The 16,191-nt window shown below is 40.4% G+C and overlaps 1 protein-coding gene across 1 annotated transcript; it reads right to left on the reverse strand.

The window, feature by feature from the left end:
* Positions 1 to 667: 667 nt before the first annotated feature.
* On the reverse strand, positions 668 to 8,081 carry LOC115920271 (NFX1-type zinc finger-containing protein 1-like). The gene is made up of 5 exons (XM_030975704.1): positions 7,621 to 8,081; positions 6,068 to 6,685; positions 2,409 to 6,014; positions 1,894 to 2,002; positions 668 to 1,564 (listed from the first exon to the last, which is right to left on the reverse strand). The coding sequence occupies exons 1-5, from the start codon at positions 8,079 to 8,081 to the stop codon at positions 668 to 670; spliced, it is 5,691 nt and encodes a 1,896-aa protein (XP_030831564.1).
* Positions 8,082 to 16,191: the final 8,110 nt, after the last annotated feature.

A 16,191-nucleotide genomic window follows, 5' to 3' on the forward strand; every position in this document is an offset into this window, starting at 1 on the left:
CTAATAGCATAGACAGCGGAAGAATATCATTGTTTGATAAAATTGGGTGATGTGTTAGTATATTTGTCGGGCAGCGAAGCGAAGGGTTATAGAGCAAATGATCCGATTGAAAGACAAACAGAAATATAAAGAATATTTACATACGTTACGAAACGATTATTTATACTTCACAAAGCACATGACATAATGATGATTGACATGACTTGATGCAGTCTCAGGCCAATGTTATGCTCCGTCAGAGTAGCCAGTGCTCATTTCGTCAATACAAATTGTATCGATATCTTACAATTTCAATCCTGTAAATGACACATCAAATACTTTCTCTTTTTGTAGTGCAAATTGTAGTCTTTCATAAGTCCTTAAAATAATTCAGGAAAAATAATTTCAAAAAAGAATACTGAAACCAATACATTCTAAACAGATCAAAAAGACTAAGGCAAATCAGTGTACTACGAATTCGTTATCAATTTATACTCCGCGCGTTATTCATCTCATTGAACAATATAATAGCTTGGATCAATTAACAATCTTTCAATACAGCATATCTGGATAAAGATCTATGATACGAAGGTCAGTGGAATTCATAGACCGTGTTTAATATTGATTGTTTACATCTTCCTGCAAAATGTCTAGCAATATCTTATGTAAGAATATTATGATCGCATATTCAGGCATAAAACGGGATATAGTTTCTTTGGTGTCCTCCTCTGCGACCACCCCTTCTACCTCGACCTCTTCTTCCACGTCCTCGTCCCCTACCCCGCTGGCCTTGCTGACCACCAACACGTCGATGACTGGGCACATTCTGTATATGGTCACCTGGTTGTCCTACAGCTGCAGAAGCCTCGGAGCGGACTCTCTCCTGCTCAGCCAAGACGCAGTCCTCGCACGCGCCCTTCTTGAGCTGTTGCTTGAAAACAGGATGTCCTTTGGCACAAGTAAACCACATGGATACTTCTAAAGAAAGAAGTGGAGTGCGTTTGAAAGTCGGTAGGTCACTGCCAGTATGACTGATTCCATTAGCATTGCGAATTCCATTGAGGAGGACATGTGCTAATGTCATATTCCTATTCTGGCCCAGGATTTTGAGAAGTCTGGGTACTTCGGTTGTTTCTGTTGCTCCGCCCCTCACTACTTTGGCCAAGTCGCACATGATTGTCACTCGATCCAACTCATTCCAGAGGTCGTTCGCGTGCTGATCTACGAGCTCATTCGGTGGTGACTTGCTATGTCTGGCCAGTTCCTCTATTGATGCCCGGAGTAGTTCATAAAGCTTTTTCAAATATGGCCGGTTCACCGTTGACGTTCTACTCTCTACCAATGACCCTTTTCGTGATAGTCGACAGTATCTAAGCAACGCTAGTGGTGACAAAAGCCGAATGGTTTCTTTCGCCGACATGACGGCTGAGTTGACTTTAAGGAGGAGGTGTTTGCCTTCATTGCTATTGCGAGCATCCTGTAGCTTTTCCACGATTCGCGGCTTAATCCTTGAAGATTCTCTCAGAAGATTACTGTAGCGACGACATAACTGGATGGGTTTTTCGCATCTAGGACAGGTTTTTACCTTAAAAATGATACAAAATAAATACCTATATTAATTTCACAGTGATCAATGAAGCCCAAATTGACTGATACATCAAACACTTTAGGTGTCAAAAGAATGTATCATTTTTACATGAGTTATATGAATTATGCCAAGTTCTTTTTCTTCAACTGTTAACGCATTTACACATACATCTACTTCTTGATTTAGAGGTTTGTCTTTTATTTGTTATGAGTATATAATATTTATCTACGATAAAGCGTGCTAAAAGTATTGTGATATGATATGAGTGATAAGAGTGAAAGAACAAATCAATTAATATTTAATGAAAACAAATGTTGTAGTATTACCGATAATTTGGTAAATATTTCTGCACCGTCGGATTTTGTGCCGAGTCCAAGGAACTTGTCAAGCCCTTCTACCTCAAAGTAATGGCCACAGTCTTCTAGTTGAATATACCTATAGACGTAGCAAAACAAAAATGAAATTTGTTAAATCATGCATCTAGCTCTTCTGTTGGCTTATTATCATATAGTTTTAAGGAAAGTAATTAAATCGCTCGGCTTCTTTCCTAATAATTAAAGTTTATCTTTCAAGGAGCATGATGAGCGATATCAATCTAGATGTATTATCGAAGTACTAAAACGATATTTTATTCCATTGATATCTTTTTTTTTACATAGACATGAATGGTAAAGACAAAATATAAGCATGAAAATTCCACAGGTTAAGCTTCATATTGTATAATTTAGTTTTCTAATATAACGCAGAATGAGATTATTCAAAGTCATCTCTTTTCATATGTCTTGTAGGCGTCTTCCCTGATTTATTTTCTAAAAGGGTGGTTCCATAAAATTCAGCTCACCTTGCTGTCTGGATATCTTCAGTCCCAAAGAAGCGTTGCTCCAAATCTTCTTTGTCGCAGATGCGACATTTATTGGGGCAGGTCTCACCACACAGACCGATGCAAGGGTGACCGCATTTCCGTTTCTTTGAACAGGGCTTGTTGCATGGGGGTATGTTACAAGGTTCGCAGCACAACCTCTTGCAATCGTGATGCTCACATTTCCAGTTGCAACGATACGTACAAACATCACATGGCTCACTGCACGGATGCTTGCACTGCGAGTGACGACAACGCCGCGGACATTTCTTTTTACAGGAAAGACATGGTGCACCGCAAGTGAGGGCGCATTCGTGTCCGCACACCAGCTTTTTCTTACATGTCTTAATGCAGGGGTGGTGATAACGACCTTGTGAGCATTTTCCACAGGTCCCTTTGCACTTGTGCCCACATATCAAGATCTCCTCACAGGCGATGTAGCATGCGTCGCTTTCTTCGCAGCATTTAACTGTTACCTTATGACCACATGGCCAGTCATCTCTGGTGATCATCTCTGTACAGTACTCAGTGCAATCCAACCCACACCTTTCCTTGCAAATGTGGCCACATGGAAGCTCTTTACTGCACCTTGCTTTGCATTCTACTGTTTCTACTTCGGTCGAACAAATCATCTTCAATTTGTGACCGCAAGGCAAGGTTTTCTTAACATTTTCCTTGCATCTGTGGCCACACTGCAGTTCCTTGTTGATGATGACTTCACACTCATTTTCTAGATCTGAGCAGAACATTGGACATTTGTGGTTTCTCTCACAGATAACCTTGGAGCAAGGAACCTTGCACTTGTACACGAGATGCTTAAGATCCGTTGGGTGACACTTTAATCGACAAACGTGTCCACAGTCTAGCCTGGTATCACAGTCTCTACTACATCCTCCTAGTGGTACCTTCTTGAAGTCATCGGCAGTTTTCACCGCTGTCTTCTCTTCTGGATGATTGGTACATTGCAGCGTAAGGGAATCTCCGATTGATCCCATTGCTTCTAGATCTTTTACTATTCCCTTCCATAGCTCACTCTTTTCTGAAAAGAGGGTGAAGTTTCCAACGCAGTAGAGCCCTTTCCTTGCTCTTGACAAGGAGACACAGACTCGGTTTGAAATCCCCAAGAATCCAATACGCCCATGATTGTTGCTCCTCACAAAGGACAAAAGAATGATATCATTCTCTTCTCCCTGGTAGTTGTCTATTGAGGTAACTTTGACTCCCTCAAACTTGCTACGATCCATCATTTGCTTGATTTTCAGTAGCTGACCTGTATAAGCTGTGAGGATTGTAACCTTATCAGGTTCATACCCTTGCTGTAGGAAGTAGTAACACATCGCTACTACGAGTCTGGCCTCATGGAGATTGTAGTGACTCTGTGTATCATCTATTTCATCTTCTGGTTCTGCGTGATCTAGAAAGAAGATATCCTTTTGAACTGCTTTCACACTTTCGTATCGCTTCACTGTGTCATGGTCTTGGAGGTTGTCGTAGAAGTGCCTTCTTATCAGATTCGACAGTTCGATACGCATCCGATGTTGCAGCTCAAGCTGTGAGTAAGGAAATTCATTGTTGATAAGTCTTTCAAACAATGAAACGTCCAGATGATACTTCTTGGCCAGGAGGAACACGTTCGGTTTCGGACGACGTTGTTGATGATCTCCAATGAGAATGAGCTGTTGACATGATGCATTTAATGCCGTGATGATGTGTGCCTCCAGTACCTCAGCTGCTTCCTCTACTACTACGATCTTTGGCCGGACTCTCTGCAAAACCTGCTGGTGATTAGCTGCTCCAGTTGTAGTCATACCGATTATAGTTGCCTGTCGAAGGACGTGGTATTTCTCTATGTCTTTAGCCTCATCTAGCTGACCACAAAGCTGCTTGAATTTGAGGTCATATGCTGGCAGTTTTCCTTTCAACTGTTGAAGGTAGTTCTGCAACCAAATATGGTAGAGGGCCCATCGGTCATTTGGATGCATACGCCAAACATCCATAATTGATCGAAGAGCACGTGGATCGAGAACATCCTTGCCAGACATCTTGCATTGGATAAACCTCCGCAAGATACCGTTCTCTGCTTTGTCCAGATCATGAAGGTCAAAGCCTAGGAAAGGGTAGTCCTTGTCTTCCTCTTCATCGGAATCTTCCTCACCAAATTCGTCATCAATCATTCTTTCAGACTCGATGGCACCTCGTTCAAATTCTACTTCGACTGTTGCCTCAATCGCTACAGGATCATTCTTTGTACCTTTCTCCATCTTTTCTTCATGCAGGTTATCCCTCTGTTCTAGTGTATCCTGTTTCTCTTGCTGGTTCCAATCCCTGTCATATTGACATTCACTGAGAAGCCACTCTACGAGCCAGGAGTTTAACTGTTTCAAATGAGAAAGACGCATGAGGCTGTTGTAATGCTGCCATGACATGAACGGGCCTAGTTCGTACTCGTTGATGATCCCATTTTTTGCACCCTCTATTCTGGCTTGCGTTCTCTCCACACGTCTCTTTGTAGCGTCAACTTCTTTCTTGACATGGCGAACTCTTCGTTGAACGTACTCTTCATCGTGTATTCCCCTCTGACCAACCATCCGATTAAGGTTGAAGGACTGCAACTGCTCACTCTTGTTACGGCTTCCAACTCGTACGATGCCAGTGCGATGGAATGTTAAGATCCCCTCCAGAAATTGATCCAGTGCATGATTTGTGTAGCACACAAGTAAGATTGGGCTAGGGTTTTCTTCACTTGACCAGACTTCTCTGTTAAGAAGAAGAGTCTCTACTATCTTCAGACCTATGTACGTCTTGCCGGTACCTGGTGGACCCTGTATAACAGAGAATTCTTTGGTGAAAGCTGTCTTGGCAGCTTCATATTGTGATTGGTCGAGCTGTATAGCGTCAATATCGGGCCAAGCACTATCGTCAAGTACGTTGATTATCGGAGAGCATCGTCGTGTACCCTTCAGCAGAGGTGAGATATCAATACTACATGGATTGATGAACATTTCACCGTCTTCAGTTACCATCCGATCTTGAAGATACCTGGGTGGCTTTACATCATGAAACATGCTCAAGGTATATCGGGAAAACGGCAAGCATGGGCCAGACATTCGCTGGAGACCCAGGAGAACTGGGCGATAAGCTTCAAAGAAAACAGATGACTCTGCCATCACAAAACTCTTATTCTGTAGACATGATGCATCTTCTCGGTCGACCAATGCTATGGCTACCATTCCCTTTTCTAGATCTTCTACGTCCTGTTTGGCCACTGTAGCAAATATGTAGGACTTGAAATCATCCGTTGATAGGATGAGCAATGATCCGTAGATGAGTCGTTTTGTCGAATGCCATCGGACATGAGGTAACATCTTGAAAGCCATGTAATGTGAAATTCCGGAGAAATCACGGACAGATCCATCGTAGAGAACTTCCTCGTAGATTCGCACATCCTGAACTTTGGCCTTTCTGTCAGGGTTGGCCTTCTTGAAAGTTAGGTACTCTGATATCCCATTGCGAAGAGGAAAGATGAAGTCTTCCTTAAGGAGTCTGAACTGAACATCCAGGTAGTGATCTGCATCGGCATATACACCTCTCGTCAGATGAGGACGGAGAAACGGCTGATATCCGGGTTGCAATTCCTTGACAGTGGGAAGAATGTCTTGCTGGCGGAAGTCGTCAGGGGTTGGTTCTTAGAAATGCGGTCCATCTGTCTTTTTCCTTCCCTTTCTTTTTCAATGTCCTCGATGTGACTACTCAATGACTTTATGGACTCCATGATGTCGTCACGTTTGTCGTCTTCATCAATGTCTGCTACTGCATCGGAGATGAGAGTGACTGCAACTTTGAGATCTGAAGCACGGCTTGGCAAACTTTGCATGGCTGAGTGGAAAACAGTGATGACATTCTTCAAAAGATTAAATCGCCTTTCGCCGATATTCTCTCCTGGACGCCTGAGATTGGTCAAAACCGTGAGCAAATGCTGACGACAGAGTTTGGAGTCCAGTGTCATTGTCAGGAGCATGATCACTGTTTGTTCTGCACCTAGAGCTCCGCAAATAAATGCTAGAGCCTTCCAAATGAGATGTTGTCGTACCTCATCCATCGAGTCTTCATTGAGACCGGCTTGAAGGTTTCCTGTCAGGGACCCAAGTTCTGTAGCGGCCTCGGAAGGGTCTTTATCAAGTATTTCGATGAGAAGTCTGGAACTTAGTGGTCTAAAGTTACCTTGGTTCTTCTGGTATTTGCCTTGGGTCTGTCCATATCTGAAATGGTAGCAATGAAATAATGTGAATTTATTCGTATTGATTCATATTCAAGACATGGAAATCTTGTACCTACTCAATTTCATAAATTTCAAGATTGATACAAACTGTAATTTTCTTCTGTTTTAAGTCACCGTTATGTCAACTCGCTGTAAAAGTAGAGTATACAACATTTACGGGGCTAATCATGTACAATTTCTATTTTATAACAGGTAGGTGTCATCATAAAAAAGATATACCTCTCTTTAGTATGTTGAACAAAATCTAGTCATCTGATTGGTCGAAAATGGAAGGTCGTGATTTTAGCTATGCCCGCCTACCAGTCAATAGTTTTTTTTTAAGATGCCCGTTGTCCCGGGTAACGGGCCGCATCAATAAATTTTGCTAAGATCCCCATTTGTTTACGTGTAAAGAGTTTCTTTGTGCGAGCGCGGATACCATACAGTGCTTTGTGTCTGCGATTCCCGAATGATCGTAACATTCAGGCAATTTTCCAGCGAAGGTTTACAGTCATTGTCTCAGATTTTCTGCCACTTGTTTACCAGTCTTTACTCATGAAAAGGATAAGGTAAGAATTCTTTGCAGATTTGTTTTTAAATTTGATATATCGACTGCTTTAATATTCGAAGCATAGCTTTTTCTATACCGGCTCTCGGGGAAGTTAAATCCGGATACGACCCCTCAGCGCGCCGAGGCGCAGGATGTAACGTCCCCTTGAGCCTACAGAAACAGCGATGCCTCTCATAGCAGTCAATATATCTATAATATTGACCTATTCAGCTGTGAGAGACATATTTATTGCGACGCATTATCATGTGTAAGAGAATATCGGTTCATATCGGCATATGGAAACAAAACATTCAAAGCGGTCTATCATGAGATAGTGTGTCCATTTTCAGCAATGGTACTCACTCCTTCATGGTTTGGTACTATACCCAGTATTTTCCTGTGTCCGATAGCCCTCTCTTGTTGATCTACCTACGTCCTGATCCATGTGGCCTCCTCTTTGACCGCGGCCTCTTGCCAGAACGCCTTGCTGTCCGTCTTGTTGCCTGTCGTTGTAGCGCTGGCGGAATGGGCCTCCTCTGTTACCGCCTCTTTCGCCTCCAACTTTCCTTCCACCTCCCCTCTCTCCATCATGTCCCCTTCCTCTCGCTCCTTCTGTGTCCCTTCCTTCTCTGTCAGCCATCATAGCGTCTCCTCTATCACGACTTCCTTCCCTCCTGTTCTCTCTTCTCCACATGACGTTATCTCCACCCGTAGCACCTCCTCTGCCTTGTCCTCTGGTCCCACCCCTTCGAAATCCTCTTCGTCTACCCCTCCCACGGTCATCTCTCGAGTTAGGACGAGACGCAAAACGTCCTCCGTTGTATTCATCATCATCATCACCCCACATCTTTGTCAACTTCCAGATATCTAGAGTATACAGAGAAACATATGATTAAGTTCCTTAAGAAAATATGAATTTGGTTATATAAACCTATTAGATTTTTCGTAACTGAATTAATTTCTTGGCTTATATATATATTCAAACATACATACTCGTACCCGTTAATGTGATATTGACGCTACCTTTTGTTCGTGGCAATATAGACTGCAGCGTAAGCTTAATTTCATTTCGGCCCTAACTTTAAATTGAAAAGCAAGGAAGCGAGTGACTGGCAAAGTAAGATTGATAAAGGAGGAGAGCGCTGGTATTTTAATACTATAATCTCCATACTTGTCGATATGACGTGGCAGATGTTCATTAGTTATGATGGCAAGTCCTAGAAATTACTACATAAATGGACATGCATGTAAATAATGAATAGGCAGTGCGTATCAAAGAAAAAGTGTACCCAACTTTGAAAGCTAATAATTAAAAAGTAATTGAAGGAAGAGAATATAACAAATTTTGCTTGTAAATGAGTCTTTATTTTAGTTTGAGTTGACATTATATAACTTTTCTATTCAAGGGCTCAAAATCAATGTGAATAATTCTTTTGTGTTTTGTTTTACACTACATCGATTGTAAACCCACAGAAAATAAAATTGAATCGTCAGGGGTGAATCAAGGGTACGTGGGGGCGTGGGCTGTGCTGACGTATTGGTGCTAGCACACCCCCTTTTTTTCCTTTCGAAAAAAAAATCAGGATACAGAGCTCTACGGAAAGAGGGACTCAAATAGTGAAGAAAAAAGAGAGAGAGGCATAATAAATAGTCAGACCGTAGCCTACTAGGATTAGATGCACATTCTGTTGATCGACGGACGTGCTGTCGTAGGGTCTTGTTTCTTGTCTCTGATTGGTCAGTGGTGGCTTTTACGAATCGCACCCTCTGGCCACAACTTGCCTTTACCATTTTACTGCTTGGTACATTTAACGGCCGCCCCCCCCCCCTTTAATTTGAAAAAAAATGTTCAGACTTCGCCATTGCTGAATTTGTCATTTTTATTGATTTTTTGGAGAAATGCTTGAAAAAAAGCTCAATATTCACACAGGGAAAAAACTAAATATTCACATAAATGCCTCAGAATGTACCATAGAGCATCTCAAGGTTCAACATTTTCCAGGGGCTGTAAAGCAGGCCCCGGACCCCACGACTTTTACCACGATTTCGTAATTTTCACGCCCCCTACCCCTTGGAAAATCCATGATCCGCCACTGATATGATGACTGGCACGTGATTATTGTTTGACCTCACGTTCTCATTAAGTGGTTATGAAGCTGATTATGTTTCTGGGTATAAAGGTCAATTACATCGGGTAACTACATACAAGCTACTATATGAGCTGCGCACGGAGGGCCGGGCTTCAGGATAAAAAATAAATAAAACGAACTTGATTATTTCTTCATACAATAATATCAATTCAATGGTTTGCACACACAAAAATAGTCAACTTGCAATAGTTTTGCACAACCTCAAACATTTCCCATCTCATTAAAATATGGTATTCTACAAAAAACAGTCAATATTGAGATGACGAAAAAGACAAAAAGACGTTATTATTATTTTTTTTTTTAAAGTGAATACCATACAGTAGGCTTTCGATGAAGTGAATACTAGTTATCGATTTTGAACTATATAATCAACAAATCTCCAGTGACTTCCTTAACACCATCGAGACAGTACATCAGACAGAAGGAGAACAAGTAAAGTGCATACAGTGGCGGATCCAGGGGGAGGCCCCGGGGCCCGACACCCCCCCCCCCCCCCTCGCGGAAAAAAAAAGGTAAAAACACGTTAGTTTTACCTTTTTTTGGAGATGGGCCCCCCCCCCCGACGCCCAAGGGGGGGATGGGTGCGATTTTTCAAATTTTCGAGGGCCGAAAAAAAAATAGTGCTCACTGTCTCCCCCCCCCCCCCCTCCACTGAGCGAATTATCAACCGCCTTATTTTCAAATTTCTGCACACTAAATTTCAAATTGATTTCAAATATGGGCACCCCCCCCCCCTAAGAAATCCTGGATCCGCGCCTGACATAATCCCGAGTATCAATTTTTTGAATAACCGGTTATGTTGGTTGATTTGGGGTTGATTGTGAATGGGTCATTAATAATGTTTCCGGTTGGGATTCCCACATCCATGAAATCCTATCATAATATGTTGTTATAGTGATTCTAGGGGGCGTTACTAGGATAACCGACACCCACACTCCTCCGTTTAAAATGTAAAAGTACATATTGACTGTGTGCGCAAGATATACTCTGTAAACACTGAAGGTTGTGTTAATGATTAAAAACCGAGAAAAGCAAATGGTTCCAAAACAAATTGTTTCATATGCCACCCCTTCAAATGGCTAAATCAGAATCAGAAAGAGAGAGTTAGTGATAGTGATGGTGATTTTTTTACCTGACTGCTTAGAAAGCATGAATGCTTGTTAGTAAGCAACCAGACGGCCGACGGCTTTAGTTCCTCTCCGAGGGACCTGGTAATGAGGATTAATGCCTTATCAAAGGGCACTAGCGCATCGACTTGGTTTCGAACCCGGGTCACCGGATTACGAGACCATTGTTCTACGGATTGAGCTATCGCGCCTCCTCAGAGATGGTAAAAAGAGGGTGAATGGAACATGAAAAAGAGACGGCAAAGAACCCCATATCCTCCGTTTAATCAATGGCATTGGATTCCGCATTTCATCCATCAATATGATATTTAGCAGTTTTCCCTACTAACCTTGACTTTTTAACAGACAAAGAAACTTTTTATGAAAATTCAGACAATGATAAAGAGTCGAAAACGATAAAATGGAATCGTCTTCTTTCTCTAAAAATTCAATGAACCGCCCCCCCCCCTAAAATAAAATCCTAGCCACGCGCCTGATAGTTCGTAGGAAATATAATTTAGCCCCCGCCACCGGGTTTATAGGGTTAAATTTGTAGACATTGGGACATTGGCATTAATATAGGTGTCGGTAATTGGTGGCTAGTTTTGTCGGCAATCGGTAGGCTCTACATCCCCCCCCCCCCACTGGAAGAGGTCTAGCGACGCCCCTGCTCATCAGTACTGCTAAAAAAAATCATAGTATTACCCAGTACATTTCGCTCCAGTATTTGTTTTTGTTTTGTTAATTCCTTCACACTTTTCCTCAATAATATTCGAGAATACAGTTGATTACTGATTAAAATCTGTTCCGTTCATTTAGCAAATCGGTCTTAATCCTTAGAGAAAAATATTAAAAGCAATATTATTATACGCTCTCGGGAAGGTTACAATTGGGCTATTGCCCTCGGCATGCCTCGGGCAATAGCACAATTGTAACCTTCCCTTGAGCGAAAGAACTATTTCTCTCAAAGCAGTCATTAATACTATACTATCATACTCACCAATCACCAATACTCTGATGACATCAGGAGTATGCTCCCTTCTGATTCCACACTGGCATCAGGGGAAATATCGAGCATCAGTTCAAGCGGCGATTTCCGTAGCCCCGTGATTCACAGTTAGGGCTATAACTCTGAAAACCGATGTTACTCGCTCCTTATATAACAGCTTTTTCGGTCAAACGAATATTCTGTAGTCATTAAATTAAAGATATTAGAAGCCTACAGTTAATCAGAGTAGGTGAGTTATACGTACTGTTGGACATATGGACGAAGTGGTGTGACATGAGAATAGGAGTGTAACCGTTTGTCTGATCTGTGCCGTGTCTAGCGTATCAAAGACACGCTTTATTATTAGACTTGGGGAATTCCACGTCTCAAGTCCCCGGTGTATGTAGGCCTATGTCAATACCAGTAGTCATCACGAAATAATCTTTAAGCATAAAGGCTGTTCACAATAAAAATTTCACATAATATCATGTCAGTATGTCTAAATATAGTTTGGTCTTGTCAATTCCACTTGCAATTAATCAAATATGACTAACACAAATAATGATAAAATAAGTAATGAATGAGAATAACAAAGAAGAGGATTTTTTTTTTAAATATTGTACCCATTTACCCCTAGGTTTAAGAGTGGCATGTGTGGATTAATATCTAGCCAAAGGACGTTAGTGCTGGGCTGGGATTCGAACCCTAGGACTGAGAGCCGAGTGAATGAACCATTATACCACAACACCTCCACAGTATATGGAGGTGACGTAATTTAAAAAGAAATGATAGTAGCCTATAAAGATCAATTCAATAGGCCAAACATGATTTATATATTATGAATGATGTAATAACTTCTTTGTCACCCCAACTTCTCTTTGTTCTTGAAAGTGTACTTATTCTACTTTTGCGTTTTCAAAGGTTTTACTTTTGTATTGATATTTCTTTATTTTAAATGCAATACAGATGTGTATACATTCCGCTTAGTATTTACTGTTATGAAATTTGTATTTTCTTGGAAATGAACATAACTGAATGAATTGAATATGAAATTATGTACCACTAGTGAAGCAAAGACGTAACTTAATTTACATAATGCATATGTTTTTAATATATGATTTGTTCCAAACACCGTGAGGTCCTTCTGTTTCCACCGTCCGAGAAATCTTTTAATCTTGCTTAAAATCTCCTAATAATTCAACTCCTCTCTTATTCTGACGTCAAACGCAAAATGCACTGCCAAAGTCTTAATTTCTTTAACCAAATTCTCGAAGGGCATTTTTATGCCTCCGCCACCGAAGGTGGTGCCGGAGGCATCATGTTTTCGGGTTGTCCGTCCGTACGTCCGTCCGTCCGTACGTCCCGTTTGACCGTTATCACAATATCTCAAGAACCATTTAAGATTTAAACTTAAGACTCGGGAATAGTATTTATCACCATAGGAAGACGATCTGATTAGATTTTGGAGTACGTAGGTCAAAGGTCACAGGTCACAGAGGTCAACTTATGAAATTCCTTGTATTGAGTTTGTTAGCGCGATATCTCAACAACCATTTGAGATTTAAACTTCAAACTTAAGGATAGTATGTATCACCATAGGAAAACGATCTGAATAGATTTTGGAGCACGTATGTCAAAGGTAAAGGGTCACAGAGGTCAACTTATGAAATTCCATACATTGAGATTGTTATCATGATATCTCAAGAACCACTGGAGATTTAGACTTCAAACTTAGTGATAGTGTGTATCACTATAGGAAAACAATCTGATTACATTTTGGAGCACGTAGGTCAAAGGTCAAAGGTCACAGGGCTCATTATATATGCAAAAACAGCTTGTGATCGCATTATCATTAGAACCGATTGATGGATTCCTGCCAAACTTTGGTCATGTATGTATCTTGCAGAGCTGATGAACTGATTAGATTTTGGGGTCACGAGGTCAAAGGTCAAAGGTCACAGGGCTCATTATGTATGCAAAAACAGCTTGTGATCGCGTTATCTGAAGAACCGATTGATGGATTCCTGCCAAATTTTGGTCATGTATGTATCTTGCAAAGCCAATGAACTGATTAGATTTTGGGGTCACGAGGTCAAAGGTCACAGCGCACATTGTGTATGCAAAAACAGCTCGTGATCGCCTTATCTCAAGAACCGATTGATGGATTCCTGCCAAACTTAGGTCATGTATGTTACTTGCAGAGCTGATGAACTGATTAGATTTTGGGGTCATGAGGTAAAGGTCAAGGTCATGCGGCTCATTATGTATGCAAAAATAGCTTGTGATCGTATTATCATTAGAACAGATTGATGGATTCCTGCCAAACTTAGATCATTTATGTATCTTGCAGAGCCAATGAATGGTTCATAAGATCAAAGGTCATGGGCTCATTATCATTAGGAAAACATCTCATTTGAGCTCTGCTCACCAGTTCACCACTTTTCCTGGAGCTACCATAATCTGATAGGAGCACTGACCACTGATAAAGGGATTACCAGTAGGGTCCATGGGGAGAGAGACAGTGGTCAATCATAGCCTAGTTACTGATAAAGGGATTACCAGCTGGTATCTGATATCCAGTCCAGATTCATAGTCTTCTCATCGCAGACCCTACACCTATATTTATAATAGGCCTGGATTCAGTGTGTCTAAAGTCTCACTTCATATTGTTTTTTTTAGCAAGTACTAGCTATTTAAGTTTCTTTTACGTATAAAAGAGAACATTGATGTGCTTGGCAATGGAAAAATGCAGAAGGAAAATATAAAGGGAGGATAAAATAGGGAAAGACGGGTGATAATAAGGAAAGATGGAAATGGAGGGAAAGAAGGAAGAGAAAATAAAGAATAGCATAAGGAAAGATGGAAAAGGAAGATAAAAAGTTTAAAAAGAAATACATAAGGAAAGATGGAAACAGAAGATAAAGAAGTTTAGAAAAAAAAAATACATGAGAAAAGATAGAGAGAATAAAACAAGGTGAAAATAGAGGAATACATAAGGAAAGATGAAAAAGATAAAATTAGGAGAAAATAAAGAATAACATAAGGAAAGATGGAAAAGGAAGATAAAAGAAGGTTTAAAAAGAAATACACAGGGAAAGATGGAAACAGAAGATAATGAAGGTTAGACATAAAGAAATACATGAGAAAAGATAGAGAGAATAAAACAAGGTGAAAATAGAGGAATACATAAGGAAAGATGAAAATTAGAAAGACGGAGAAAATAAAGAAGGGCATAAGGAAAGATGGCTAAAGAAGATAAAATTAGAAAATGAAAATTAGAAAAGAGATGCTGAAAGAAGGAGAAAAATAAAGAATAATATCAGCCGAAAGGTATATAGAACAAAGGTGATAATAGTGAAAAACATGAGGAAAGATGGAAAGGAAACATTGAGAAGATATAGAAGTTAATTGGACAAATAAACTTTAAAAAAACCACCAACCAACAAGCGTTAACTGGACCAAACTTTGATTGGTCATGTTGCTGCATAATAACCTAAAAAGGGCGACTTGAAATAATCGCACTGTCACAAGTATTTTAGTTTTTCTGCATAAATATAATCATTACCTTAAAACATAAAGGTTAGATGGCGTATGTATTGAACCAAATCATTAATAGGCAAGCTTGCCCAGTACCTCTTTGATCAAACGACACGGCAAATTTTTAAGAACACTAAAAGAAAATACACTGAAAAACGGCCGCTCAGAGTGCCGGGCGCATTCACGATACTGCATGTGGCAAGCTGTTCCGAATTGGGTGGTGGAGTAACGCCTTTAACCGAGGCTATATTTGTCGACCTTACCCGACTTTCAAATGGAGAATCTCACTTTTCGGTGAACGGGGACCGAAATACCCCACTTGCGTGTCTGGTATTACAGACCGCTTTCTTTCCCGATATCTTCGCGTACACCAAGCTTCGTGAGAATGAGCAATCTCAGAATCTGGATGAATGTTGTCCTTGTAGTGTGAGGTTCATGAGTAATTATTGTTATAAACTACAGTACGACATATAGTATGGATGATAATGTTTGTCAAGTTTATTGCGGACTATGTCATCCTCATAAAAGTATTAGATCAAGTAAAAAGGCTTCAATTAAAATAGTTAAACATGACCAGAAATCATTTCGATGTTAAGATATTTTTGACGCACTTCTCGTCATGATATTAAATTTATAACATACAACGAAACGAGGACATCATAATCATAAAGACGTTCGTTGTGCAGATATGTATTTGCTTATTAATACATACAGTGACAAAAAGAATAATGCGCTATATAATCATGAGCAAAAAACCAAGAGGTTTCGGAGAAAGGTAAAAAATCATCCGAGCAGTCAATTAGGCAATTCTTCAACAATCTTTAGTATCAAAAAGTGAAAAGGTTTAACTGTCGTGATAAAAATGAGCTTGTCATAGAGATTTATTATACAAGTGAGCATCGAAATGTTTCTTTAACGAACTGCTATAAAATTTTGAAACCAAATACACTTGTGCTGAAATTTCATATCCTCGGTATCGAGAAGCATTATGTTCCATTATGGTTGCATCAACTATTGTAAAATAGATTAAGTCCTTCGATGTCTTGTAATGCCCTAATTACTCGGCTAATTATTATCTTTCTAAAGGATTGTAGATTTGAGAGTTTCTGTTTCTTTCGTGATACATGCAATGGACATTCAATCATCACGGCTTGATGTGTTGTGGGGAAATAAATA

Source organism: Strongylocentrotus purpuratus, unplaced genomic scaffold (assembly GCF_000002235.5).
Source record: "Strongylocentrotus purpuratus isolate Spur 01 unplaced genomic scaffold, Spur_5.0 spur5_scaffold_8, whole genome shotgun sequence".
Taxonomy (NCBI): domain Eukaryota; kingdom Metazoa; phylum Echinodermata; class Echinoidea; order Camarodonta; family Strongylocentrotidae; genus Strongylocentrotus; species Strongylocentrotus purpuratus.

Excerpts from the sequence above, each read along its gene's own strand:
- LOC115920271 (XM_030975704.1), bottom strand. The coding sequence starts at position 8,081 with ATGTGGGGTGATGATGATGATGAATACAACGGAGGACGTTTTGCGTCT. Across the intron at positions 6,686-7,620 it reads CGGACACAGGAAAATACTGG|ATATGGACAGACCCAAGGCA; the intron begins GTATAGTACCAA and ends CTACCATTTCAG. Across the intron at positions 1,565-1,893 it reads AAATATTTACCAAATTATCG|GTAAAAACCTGTCCTAGATG; the intron begins GTAATACTACAA and ends ATCATTTTTAAG.